The sequence below is a fragment of the Dromiciops gliroides genome, chromosome X (assembly GCF_019393635.1).
Source record: "Dromiciops gliroides isolate mDroGli1 chromosome X, mDroGli1.pri, whole genome shotgun sequence".
In the NCBI taxonomy this organism is placed as follows: Eukaryota; Metazoa; Chordata; class Mammalia; order Microbiotheria; family Microbiotheriidae; genus Dromiciops; species Dromiciops gliroides.
Genome location: NC_057867.1, coordinates 22,987,263 through 22,999,982, shown reverse-complemented (window position 1 = coordinate 22,999,982; position 12,720 = coordinate 22,987,263). Strand labels below are relative to the sequence as shown.

The 12,720-nt window shown below is 47.2% G+C and overlaps 1 protein-coding gene across 3 annotated transcripts in view; it reads right to left on the bottom strand.

Annotated features, from left to right (window-relative positions):
* RNF128 (ring finger protein 128) overlaps positions 1-12,720 on the bottom strand; it is a 124,110-nt gene that overhangs the window by 61,561 nt on the left and 49,829 nt on the right. The window contains exon 1 of one of the 3 annotated variants that reach the window (XM_043974459.1): positions 7,972-8,807. The exons of 1 other annotated variant lie outside the window; for it this stretch is intronic. In XM_043974459.1, the coding sequence (XP_043830394.1) occupies positions 7,972-8,503 (532 nt within the window). In that variant the 5' untranslated portion in view covers positions 8,504-8,807. Of the gene's footprint in view, positions 1-7,971; positions 8,808-12,720 lie in introns of those variants that run through there. One more of the 3 variants, XM_043974457.1, reaches the window with a different exon arrangement.

Here is a 12,720-nt window from a genome sequence, read left to right as displayed (position 1 = left end):
CCAATGTTTTTGTTTGTTTTTTGTGGGGCAATGAGGGTTAAGTGACTTGCCCAGGGTCACACAGCTAGTGCCAAGTGTCTGAGGCCGGATCTGAACTCAGGTCCTCCTGAATCCAGAGCTGGTGCTTTATCCACTGTGCCACCTGGCTGCCCCCAATGTATTTTTTTTAAAAACCAGTGCAGTTCTTTTTATGCTAGAAATCTGGGCTAAGAAAGTTCCATGGTGGGAAGAAAGTTGGATCTGGAATCAGATCCTACTCCAAACCCTTAAATATCTGTGTGACCTTGAGTAAGTCATTTAATTTCTCCCAGCTTGAATTTACTTCCCTCTAAAGGGAGGGTGTTGATTTAGATTTAGACTTAGATGAGGGGGAGGGGACTAGATGGTCTGAGATCCCTTTGGGCTCTAGAACCAGGATCCTAGCTGTGTAACCTTGGGCAAGTCACTTAATTTCTCTCTGGGTCTTAGTTTCCTCATTTGTAAAAAGGAGAAGGCTGACCTAGACTATAAAAATGAGGGCCTCTGGGGTCCCTCCCAGCTCTGAAGCTATGAGCCTAAGTGTGACCTTGCTCAAGTGGCTTCCCCTTATAGGCCTCAGTTTCTTCTTCTATAAAATGAGGGAGTGGGGCCAGATGACTTCTGAGGTTCCTACAACCTATTTTTCTGGCTAGTCAGGTCCTTTTGACCATTATAAACCTTAGATTGGTGAAAGTTAGGAAGCACATACTTTTTGCAGTGCTGATTATGATTGTTGTTATTCCTCCTTCGTTTGAAGAGGACCAATGACATCAGAAGGGTTCCGTCTTGACTTGCAGTGAATTGGATTTAAGTGAGGGAGGGCTGTGAAAAGTTATCAACCTCAGTCTGTCCTCCAGTCATCAGAGTCCAGTGGCGAGACATAGAGATGGCCCCAGATGCAGTGGGAGATCTTGGCCTTTTTAAGCTAGGATCTTTCCCAGGTCTCCGTTTGTCTGAGGCAACACCCATTCAGTGATTAAAAGCTAGGTAAGAATTGAGGCCTAGTTCGACTTCCCCAAAACAGGGCTGATTATGACTTTCCCATTAGAGGCCAAAGGACTTTGTTCAGCTCTACCTCACTTAAATCCAATTCACCCTCAAGTCATCACCCTTGTGATGTCATCAGTTCCCTTTGAGAAAAAAGGCTGGGGCGGCTAGGTGTCGCAGCCCTGGAGTCAGGAGTACCTGAATTCAAATCTGGCCTCAGACACTTAACACTTACTAGCTGTGTGACCCTGGGCAAGTCACTTAACCCCAATTGCCTCACTTAAAAAAAAAAAAAAAGAGAAAGAAGGCTGAACAACAAGAAGCCTAGAGGCAAAGCCTTTTTAAATTTTTTTTTTTACATATTCACCACACCCATTTCCACTTGTAAAGAGAACTTTACAATTACAACTCCAGGGGATTCCTTAGGTGCTGGCATCTGGAGCACCAATGATATGTTCCAGTAGTTAAAGTGTGGTCTCAAATGTGGGCTGGTGGTGGGTCACACAAGACTGGGCCAAGAGGCAGACAACTCCAGAAGAGCAGCACAAAAGGTCACCAACGACTCTGCCACCAGCCATGGCCCTTAAATCATAGTGACATTAATTATTAAATGAATCCACATTTCAATTCCAGTTCCCTCTCCCTACCCTGTGATTTAGACTGGCATTTTAATTCTGCAGTCTTCTTGTGCCAGGTAAGAGATTATAAATGCAAACCTGGCAATTGACTGTGAAGCACCATAAAGTACTTTGCAAATTGGATTATGCAAATGCTCACCAAAGCCAACATTGGTGGATGAAATGCAAATTAAATTTTCCCTGGGTCAGAAAGAAGTTTCCCCAAAATGTTCAATGTAGGAATGAGATTTCAAATCTCAAGTAATTGGAATCAGCAAATTTGAGAGCTGGACAGGGTTTTGGTCATCTAACACATCATTCTCCAAACTTTTTTTGATAGTGACAAAACCAACAACAATAACTTTTGAATACAAACCCCAATAAATGGGTACTTATACCCCTGAACTATTATGTACATTATAAAACATACACAAAAGAGAAATTGAAAATGATGAGATCAAGATGAAATATTTTGAAAATAATATTTTATTAATGGGACAAAAACCCATTTTGCTCTCACTAAAAATATTATAATGATATTTTTAGTGAGAGTGAAGTGATGGAATATGCTTCATTATTTTTTCAAAGCTTGGTCTGACACTGTGATACAGCCATTGGAAAGTTGGGTTCTAAATTCCATTTACTTAAGATCCTTGGTTTTAATAGCCTTAATAGTTAAAAAAAAAAAGATAATCCACAAAGATAGCTAGATCCAAGTGGAAGAAGTGAGTCCTTGCCTATGCATATTAAATCATAATACTCGTTTCTCTATCCCAATGATACAGAAGTTTTTGCTAAAACTAGGCTAAAAATGTCTAGTTATTCTTTCAAGGGCCCAGTGGATTGAGTGCTGGGCCTGGAATCAGGGAGACCTGAGTTCAAATCTGGACCCAAACTATCTATGTAACCCTGGGCAAGTCACTTAACCTTGTTTGCCTCAGTTTCCTCATCTGTAAAATGAACTGGAGAAGAAAATGGCAAACTACCCTAGTATCTTTGCCTAGAAAATCCCCAAAAGGGGTCACAAAGAGTTGAACATTACCAAAAATGACTAAACATTATTCTTGCAAACTAACTGGAAAGTGCTGCATTCATATAGTAGTGCCAAATGGGTTCAAACCTGACCAGTGCTCTTTGTTTTGAAGCTTAAAAAGAATAACAGGCCAGAAAAATCTGTTTCCAAGTTTTTTTTATAGGTGGTACTTGTACGTTGTAGGAAGACAGAATGTCAACAGTGTCAAAGACTACAGAGAGAAGTCAATGAGGATGACTATCAAGAAAAGGCCATGGGGGCAGCTAGGTGGCGCTGCAGTGGATAAAGCAGCTGTGTGACCCTGGGCAAGTCACTTAACCCTCATTGCCCCACCCCACCCCCTCCCCAAAAAAGGCCATCAGCATTGCCAATTAAGAGACTATTAGTACCTTTCAAAAGAGCAGTTTCAGTTGAATGAGAAGTCAAGGATATGAGGAAGGGGAGAACCCAGCTGGCTAGAAATCGGGGAAAAAGTTTGGAAAAGGAATGGGTTTGGGGAGGAGGAGAAGCTAGCATAAAGGGATCCCCCTCTCAATCCATGCATGCCTATTCATCCCAATGCTACTCATTTTTTCCCCCACCACTGCCCCCAGAGCACAGATGGACAACTGAGGCAGCTAGAAAAAATATGGAGGGTAGGGTGTAGGAAGGTTGGAAGGAGGGGCTACTGTGTGATTGCCTGCTTAACTACCATGTCTAGGTCCCCAATTAGGTTATAACAGCAGGACTTGGGGATGCAACTGAGGCCAGAGGGAGGTGCTGTTGAGCTATATTGGGGGAAAGGGTGGTGGAGTTATGCTGGAAAGGAAGACAAGTCTTCTCAGAGGTAATGGACCCATCTTTTCATCCCCTAGTGGTTGATCATATCACCTATAGGGTCTGACCACTCTATTCCCCTACTTTGGAGATGACAGATCTAGCAACAATCCCTTCATTTTCGAGATGAATAAATGTCAGCCCAGAGCTTTGAAGCAATTTGTCCAAGGCCACACAGCCAGGGCAGGCAGGGCTGGTACTAGAATTGAGGCTCCTGATTCCCCAGTCCAAGGCTCTTTCCCTGCAACACAATGCCTCCTACGTGTCATCCTATCTGACCAGATAGCCGAGGAGCAAATCATACATAGCATAATTATCAACAAGAATAGAAAGGTCTACCACTACCATTTCTTACCCCAAAGCAGCTAAACTCTGGATATGCTTGTCACTGGATTTTAGATAATCATTTAAAAACATCCCCTCCCCCAAAGCGGTATTGTCAGTGTGAATAATAACGACAGCTTTATCCCTCCAAACATCTTACTGTGGAAGCAAAGGCCAGATCTCTTCCCAAAATGAAAGTCACCCAACTGAATATTTACAAAACTTAGAGCATACATTTTATGAGTTCATGTTTGTATCATATAAAGAGCTTGGTATTATTATAGCTATGGTATTAAGAGGCCATCATGGCACTGGGGAATTGAGATCAGGTTTGGCCACCAGAAGGAGCAAGAGTCAAGTGTTTCCTGGACTTGGAATGACCCTGGGCTATGACTATGGTCTCTTGTTGCCTCTAAGTGGCAGAACAGGTGTTGATCTGTATGGTAGAGGGGAATTCTTGAAACCAGTGAAAAATCCTCAGATCCACTCCCATCCTGGGAAGTTAAAACTTAAAAATAACAAATGCAATAATATTCTTTCAAAGATACTAGCAGCAATGTAACAGTAGGTTTCTAACTGGAGTATCTTTCATTCCCAAATCTGCTATGTGAATGAACTTGAATAGGAGAAAACTAAATCATATAACTCTAATAGGACATTTAAATGAAGCGGAAAGACTGCAGGCCTGTGCGGAAGAGGTGAGCTTGAGTTCAAGTCTGGAGCTCAAATTCTGATAGATCTCATAAACTTGGAAAGGTTTCAAGTATATGCCAGGTGACAGTTTACCTATCTGTTGTGCTGAGGGGCTCATGACCACAGAGGGGCTGGCCACAAAGAGATGGATTTTTTCAGCACAGCAACTCCTCAGAGTTATAGGGGCCTATGATCCATTGTGGGGAGGGGGGATCCCAAATACTTGGAAGAATTCAGAAGTCCCTGAGAAATGCAAAGAACGATGGGAAGAACTGTATTACTTGATGCAGGGTAAAATAAGTAGTACTTGAACAAGATACAAAATGACAATAGCAACCAATGCAAGTCAGCAACTTCTGTTCTTAGAGCATTCACCTGGATTAAGGAGAGGTTGACTAGCCCAACTTCACAGTCTGTATGTGCCAGAAGTGGGACTCAAGGGGGCAGCTAGGTGGCACAGTGGATAAAGCACCGGCCCTGGATTCAGGAGGACCTGAGTTCAAATCCGACCTCAGACACTTGACACTTACTAGCTGTGTGACCCTGGGCAAGTCACTTAACCCTCATTGCCCTGCAAAGAAAGAAAGAAAGAAAGAAAGAAAGAAAGAAAGAAAGAAAGAAAGAAAGAAAGAAAGAAAGGAAGGAAGGAAGGAAGGAAGGAAGGAAGGAAGGAAGGAAGGAAGGAAGGAAGGAAGGAAGGAAGGAAGGAAAGAAGGAAGGAAGGAAGGGCACTCAAGGCTTCCTGGGAAACTAAACAGATGACAAAAAGCAGGCTGAATTTGAAGTAATTAAAAAACCAGTAATAGTTGCCAGAATAGATACTAAAATATATCTCTCTCCTCCGGGGGAGGGGAGGAGGAAGAGAATATGAGGGCAAACCCGGGTATACATTGTCAGAATGGGTCACTATCTCTTTGTTTTTGCTTAATTGATTTTCTTTGTCACAAAGAAAGTTTCAGTGGGGTAGAGGAGTGGGAAGCCAGAAACAAGTTATACAGCTTTTAAGTTACTGCTCTTTTCAGCTCTTTTGGTGTCATTAGTTTTTTGTATTTTGTTTTTTTTGCAGGGCAATGAGGGTTAAATGACTTGCCCAGGGTCCACTAGTGTCAAGTGTCTGAGGCCGGATTTGAACTCATGTCTTCCTGAATCCAGGGCCAGGGATTAATCCACTGCGCCACCTAGTGGCCCCCTTGTGTCATTAGTTTTTACATTACTCTCATTTCCAAATATATCCTCCTACCAATGGAGTTATCCTTTGTCCATTTTCACCTATTCTTTTATAGTTTTTTTTTCTTTGAATGTTCAAGTCTCTGATCCAGGTGGAATTCAGTGGTGAGAGATGAAGGTCTAAATACTTTTCCTGCCAGATTTCAAACCAATGTTCCCAAGTACATCTGTTAAATTGTAAATCCTCTTTCTTGACTTTTTATTTTCTACAGGATTATCTAACACATAAGCTTTGGTGTACACTTGGTTGGTTTTCTACTGTACTCATTCTATCCCACTGATTGAATGTTCTATTTCCCCCTCTATAATAGAGTTTTGAGGATAACCATTTTATTATGTCTGCAAGTCTGGGAGGGTGAGACCCCATTCATGACATTTTCTTATCAGTATGTCCCAGGGTATTTTTACTCACTTGTTTTTCCATGTAAATTTTATTGTGATTTTGTCGAGTTATTTTTGTTTTATTTTAACAATCATAAAAATGAAAGAGATAGGGTCTGTAATAAAAGTAGAGGGGGGGATGATGAAACCCCATTCTACCTACCAGTTTAAAAAAATTTCCTTAACTACTTTTCCCAAAATCTGAGCTATTGTTGTACCCTATGAATAAACTGCTTCAACATTAACCACATGTTTTGCAACTCAATAGCCCAAATTAGATTCTAAAGGGGAAGGGAAAACCTGACACAAAGCCCAAGTAGAATTCTCAAGTCTGCACTGAGGCAGACTTTCAAACAACCAAGCAGCTAGGAACCATGGGTAGGAAAAGGAGAGAGGAGGAAAAATCTCCTGCAGGTCAGAAGTCATTGGCTATCTTCTTTCCACTCAATCTGATCAAAGACCAATGTCTACTCCCAATTCGGCAGGTGAAAAGCACCAACCTAGAACACTAAATTATCAAGGGACATAGCTTACCCAGATCGGGAGAGTCAGCAACAACCTGCCTCCAACATGTTCCCTAACAGCAAAAGTAGTGACTTGGAGTCAGGAAGCCCTGGGTTCAAATCCTGCAACCCCAAAACGCTTAATATGAGCCTCAGTTTCCTCGACTGTAATATAGGGGATAATAATCTCTGCAGTACCTTCCTGGGAGGGTTTTGGTAAGGCTCAAAAGTGCTAATATATGGAAAAGTGCTCAAAACCCTATGCAAATGTCAGTGATTTTTCAGATAGCAAGCCACCTAGACCTACAACAGAAGTTCCAAGCATACCCGTCAGCACTACATCTGTGGGCAGTAGAGAAGAGAGCAATTACTCAGGCTGTCTTTCCTGCCAATTCTCAAGTCCAAAAGGGGGGGGGGGCAGGAAGAGAAGAGAGAAAAGGAGCTGAAAGGAGCGGGGAGAGGAGGGGACAGAGAGGAAGGGAAAAGAGAAGAGGCAGGAAACAGAAGAGGGGAGAAAGTCGATATGAGAGGGGGAGAGAGGAGAGGGGAAAAAGGTGGGAGAAGAAGGTGGGGGAGAGGGGAGGGGGGAGAAAAATAGGGGAGAGAAAAGGGAGAGAGAGAAGGGGAATAGAGGGGAGAAAGGGAGGGAGAGCAGGAGAGAGGGGACAGGGAGAGAGGAGAGAGGAAGAGGGGGGAGAGAGAAGGGGAGGGAGAGAAGGGGGAGAAAGGACGGGGAGAGAGGAGAGAAGAGGGGGAGAGGGGCAAGACAGGAGAGGGGAGAGAGAGGAGGGGGAGCGAGAGAAGGGGGAGCGAGAGAGAGAAGGGGGAGAAAGGAGGGAGAGAGGAGAGGGGGAGAGATAGGAGGGGACGGGAGAGGGGCAAGACAGGAGAGGGGAGAGGGGAGAGAGGAGGGGGAGAAAGGGAGGAGGAGGGAGAGGGGACAGGGAGAGAGGAGAGAGGAAGAGGGGGGAGAGAGAGAAGGGGGAGAAAGGAGGGAGAGAGAGAGAGGAGAGGATCGGAGAGGAGAGATGGGGGAGGGAGAGAAGGGGGAGAAAGGACGGAGAGAGGAGAGGGGGAGAGATAGGAGGGGACAAGACAGGAGAGGGGAGAGAGGAGGGGGAGAGAGAGAAAGGGGAGAAAGGACGGGGGGAGAGAGGAGAGGAGAGAAGGGGGAGAAAGGAGGGAGAGAAGAGGAGGAGAGATAGGAGGGGACAGGAGGGGGCAAGACAAGAGAGGGAGGAGAGAGTGGAGGGGGAGGGAAGAGGAGAGCGCAGAGAGGGGAGAGAGAAGGGAAGGTGGGAGGAAAGGGGGAGGGGAGGAAACGGGGCGAAAAAGATGAGGGACAAGGGGCTCCGGGCGCCCCGACACTCACCGGGGTGGGACATAGGGAAGACGTCGTTGCGAGTGCCCGCGAAGTTGTAGATGACGGCCCCAGTGGCCCCCCTGTCGAAGGCCAGGTTGATCTTGTCCGCGAACGTGCAGCCACCGCCCCGCTGGATGAGTGCCAGCCAGGGCACACCGGCGGCGGGCACGGTGAAGTTGGTGTGCGGACTGCAGGCGTTGAGCGCCCCGGGCCCGTCGGGGGGCAACACGAGGCCGGCGGCCGGCTCGAGCGGCGAGTCCTGCCCGTACACGCCCTCCTCGCTAAGCTCCCAGCCGGTGCTATTGAGCCCGGGGGCCCGTGCCCGCCACGACACGTTCAGGTAGGCGGTCCACACGGCGGCCGCCTCGGCGCCCCGGGAGGCGGGCGGCGGCGGGCCGAGCGCCAGGGCGATGGCCAGCGCCCACAGGGCTCCCGAGGGGCCGCGGCGGCGGCCGTGGCGGGGCTGGGGGGCCGGCCGGGGCCGGGGCCGGGGCCGGGGCCGGGCGCGGGTGCGGGCGCGGGCGCGGAGCGGCCGCAGCATGGCGCGCGCGCTGGCTCGGCTGCCCGTCTGGCTGCCCGCTGCGAGGCTGCCCGCTGCTGCAGAGCTGCCCAGCTGCCCGCCGGCGTGCGTGCCCCTGCGCCACAGAGCGTGCGTGCGTCGCGCCCTCCTCGGCCCGCGACCCCGGCCCAGGTGAGCCCGAGCCGGCAGTCAGGAGAGAGGGCAGGAGACGGGGCGGGATGGCGAGAGGAGGCACAAGAGGCAGCCCGAGCCTCTGCCACCCGCACCCCGGCTGGTGCTCGCACTGCCGCAGCCGCTGCCCCTGGTGCCGCCGCCGCTGCCGCCGCCGCAGCCGCTGCCACCGCCACTGCCACTGCCACTGCCACCGCCGCGGATCGGGCTCCGGGACCTGGACGCCTGGCTCCGCCCCCGGGGGCGAGGGGGGGGGAGCCCGTGGACCCGCCCCACGCGCCCCGCCCCCTCGGTCCTACCCCGCCCCTGAGGGCGACCCGAGGACCCAACCTAGCGCGCCCGGGGAGAAGTGACCCTTGACCGAAGGCCAGGAGGCAGGGCCTGTCTGTAGGGCAAGGGACCCAGGCGGGCACGGGCCAGGTACTGACAGACCACGGGGCCCTAGAAGGGCCCATCGCAGCTGGAAGCCCGACCCACCTTGGTGTTAGCAGGAACCTGTTCCCGCTAGGGTTCAAGTCCATTCACTTTCATTCAGGATGCTTGCCGATTTTCATAGAATGTCCCTCGGGGAACTCGGGATGAGAGGCGGGGTGGTGTAGTGGCTAGAGAGCTGGCCCAGAAAACCTGGGTTTAAATTCTGCTTCAGACAGGTTTTGACTGCGTGACCCTGGGCAAGTCACTTACCCCGCTCCCAGTGCTCCAGGCAACTAACTCTCCAAGGATAAACTGCCGACTAGGTGTTGAGCTGCATTGATAGAAAGTTCCTCACCTGAAAAGTCACAAGGCCCCACCCAAGGAATTCAGATTTATACACAACCCTGCCCCACCTTCTCATTTGACGGACAAAGGGAAAGTCGGAGAAAGGGAAATGATTTTCTCTAGGGTATATACATTACACTTCTAGATCTAAAGTTGCAAGGGACCTCAGGGGCCATCTAGTCCCAAAGCAGGAGAGAAATGTTGACAGAGGAGAAAACCGAGGTCCAGGGAGGTGAGGTGACTTGTCCAATATGACAAACATACAGTCCAGGGCACAGCTAGAACGTGATACCGATGCCATTGTCCTCTGATTCACAATGGTGTGTGGAAAGAAAGGCTCTGGGGTCTACAGGCAGAAATTCAGATCCACCTTCTGAGGTCCATTACCTGTGTTTGCTCTTGGGCAAATCAATCTTCCTGGACTGCTGTAAAAGGAGGAAGTTGGACTAGAGGCACCTGCTGAGTCTCAGTTTCCCCTTCTGTAAAATGAGAAAGTTGAACTAGATGACTTTGGATGACCCTACCAGTGCCGATGAGTCCCTTGGACTCCTGCTTCCGCTGCCCTACTTTACCTCCTTGTATTGTCTCCTAAAACAACAATAATAACAACAACAAACCCCAAACCCTTTCTCTTTTCTCATTCCCTCAAATTATCTCCCTAATCCTCCCCCTTTCCCCTGGGGGTGTGTTATCTCTCTCATCTCCCTTGCAATCTCACTTTCTGACTTTACTTATTCATCTGGAACTCCTCTCTCCCGGGTTGCCAATCTGAAATGACCTTTTCTTCCCTTATCCTTCTTGACTGGCCCAAGTATAGGACTTTGTTCGCCTTCTCCTGGTAGCTACTCTCCTCTCTGGGGTTTCCTGACCCTACTCTTTCTCCTGGTTCTCCCTCTCTCCTCCCTATCTGATTTGTCCCTTTCCTTCTCAGTTTCTCTACAAGATCATGATTTCTCTCTCACCCTCTGCACATATCAAGTCCTTTTCTCTTGCTACACTCGTTTTTGGTTATTTCGTCAGCTTCTGTGATTGAGCAAAAGGTCCATTATCATCTCTAGGCTGACAAGTCCCTGGTCAATTTCCTGAACTCCAACTGCCTCTGGATATCCCAGGGTATTCCAGGCACTGTGCTAAGCACTATAGATACAAAGAAAGGCAAAAGACAGTCCCTGCACAGGAGGAGCTCACAGCCTAATGACAGAGACAACATGTAAACACCTATGTACCCGAAAGATATAGGCGTGATAAACTCAGAGGGGAGGCATGAAAATTAAGGAGGACTGGGGAAAGCTTCTTGCAGAAGATGGAATTTTATCTGAATATTTTGAAGGAAGCCAGGGAAACCAGTAGAGAGAATGAGGAGAGAAATTATTCCAGGCACTTGGGGGACAGCCTGAGAAAATGCTTAAAGTAGAGAGATGGAATTGGTCTTGCTCAAGGAGGAGGCCAGTGTCACGAGATCATGAAATACTTGGAGAGGAGTAAATTGTTAGAAGACTGGCAAGGTAGGAAAGGGTCAGCTTATGAAGGACTTTAAAAGCCAAACAGAAGGTTTTATATTGGACTTTGAAGGTAATAGGGAGCCACTGAAATTGATTGAAGGGGAGGCAGGTTATGGTTAGCTTTGTGTTTTAGGAAGATCACTCTGGTATTTGAATGGAGGATGGGCTAACATGTGGAGAGACTTGAGGCAGAGAGACTACTCAGTCCAGGCAGGAGTCGATGAGGGCCTGCACCTTGGGGTGGCAGTGTCAGAGGAGAGGAGGCATATATAGAGATGTTATGAAGGACTTGGCAACTAATTGAATATAGGGTGTGAGAGAGAGTGAGGAGTCTAGGATGAGCCTCAGTGACTGGGAGGATGGTGGTACCCTGGACAGTAATTGGCAAGTTAGGAAGAGGGAAGGGTTTGGAAGAATGAGAATAAATTCAATTTGGGGCGTGTGAAATTGAAGCTGTCTGCTGAGCATCCAGTTCAAGATGTCCAATAGGCAGTTAGAGATGCAAGACTAGAGATGAGGAGGGAAACACATCTCAAACACAATGTGTTTAGAAGGGAAGTCATTCTCCCCCCCCCCTTTTCCTAACTTTTCCCTATTTCTGTTCAGGCCACCACCCCCCTCCCAGCCACCAAGGCTCACAACCTTAGAATAAGTCTGAATTCCCTCTCCATCTCTCTCTCTCTCTCTCTTAACTGGACTCCATGCCTCAAGTCTCACCCCACTTCAGTCTAGCCTCCACACAACTGCCAAAGTGATATTTCTATTGTTTTATTTTATTTTATTTTATTTGGGTGAGGCAATTGGGGTTAAGTGACTTGCCTGGGGTCACACAGCTAGTAAGTGTTAAGTGTCTGAGGTCGAATTTGAACTCAGGTTCTCCTGACTCCAGGGCGGGTGCTCTATCCACTGCACCACCTAGCTGCCCCCAAAGTGATATTTCTAAAGCACACTTCTAACCATGTCCCTCCTCTGCTTAGTAAATTCCAGCTGCTTCCTCTTGCCTTTGGATAAAATGCAAATTTCTCTATCTGCCTCTAACTTACCCTTTCAGGCTTACAGAACATTACTCCTTGTTCCAGCCTAAGTGGCTTGAATTTTCCTTCTCTGTTCTATTGAATAGCACATACCTGAAACACACTCCCTCCTTAGAACTGCCTCAGAGAAACTCAACCTTCCTTAAGAGTCAGCTCAAGGGCTACTTCCTGAAGGAAGTTTATCCTGATCCCCCCTCCCATTACTTTGTATATATTTTGTATTTAATTTTCTGTGTACATACTGTATCCCCCTAATGGTACTACAACACCTAGCATAGCACTGTGCAAATAGACACAAAACATTTGTGTTGATGAAGCCAATGCATGGATTTGTTTTGCTTGACTATGCATATCTATTACAAGTTTTTTGTTTGTTTGGTTGAGTTTTTTTTTTTCCCATTTGAGGATAGAGGATTTGGGAAGGAAAGGGTCATCAGCACTGCCTAAAGAGAAAAAGGGAAAAGAGGGTTATTGTAGCATTTTAAAGAAATACAAAGAAAAGACCAGAAGGAGATTCAGAAGCAACTGGAGACAAGCAAGACAGCTTTGAACCTGATATGTTGAATTTATTATGTAATAGATTCATGGTTTGATGCGCAAACCTTATTTTTCTTTTGCTTATATGGAAATGCTCATGTTTGTCAAGTTCAGAATGACCAAAAAAATGAAAATGTAAATGAAACATGCAAATATGTATTGAGGTCAATTCTAGTTCTAAAGCTATTAAAACAACAAACAAAAACAAAAACTCCATTCAATGCAATAAACTTAC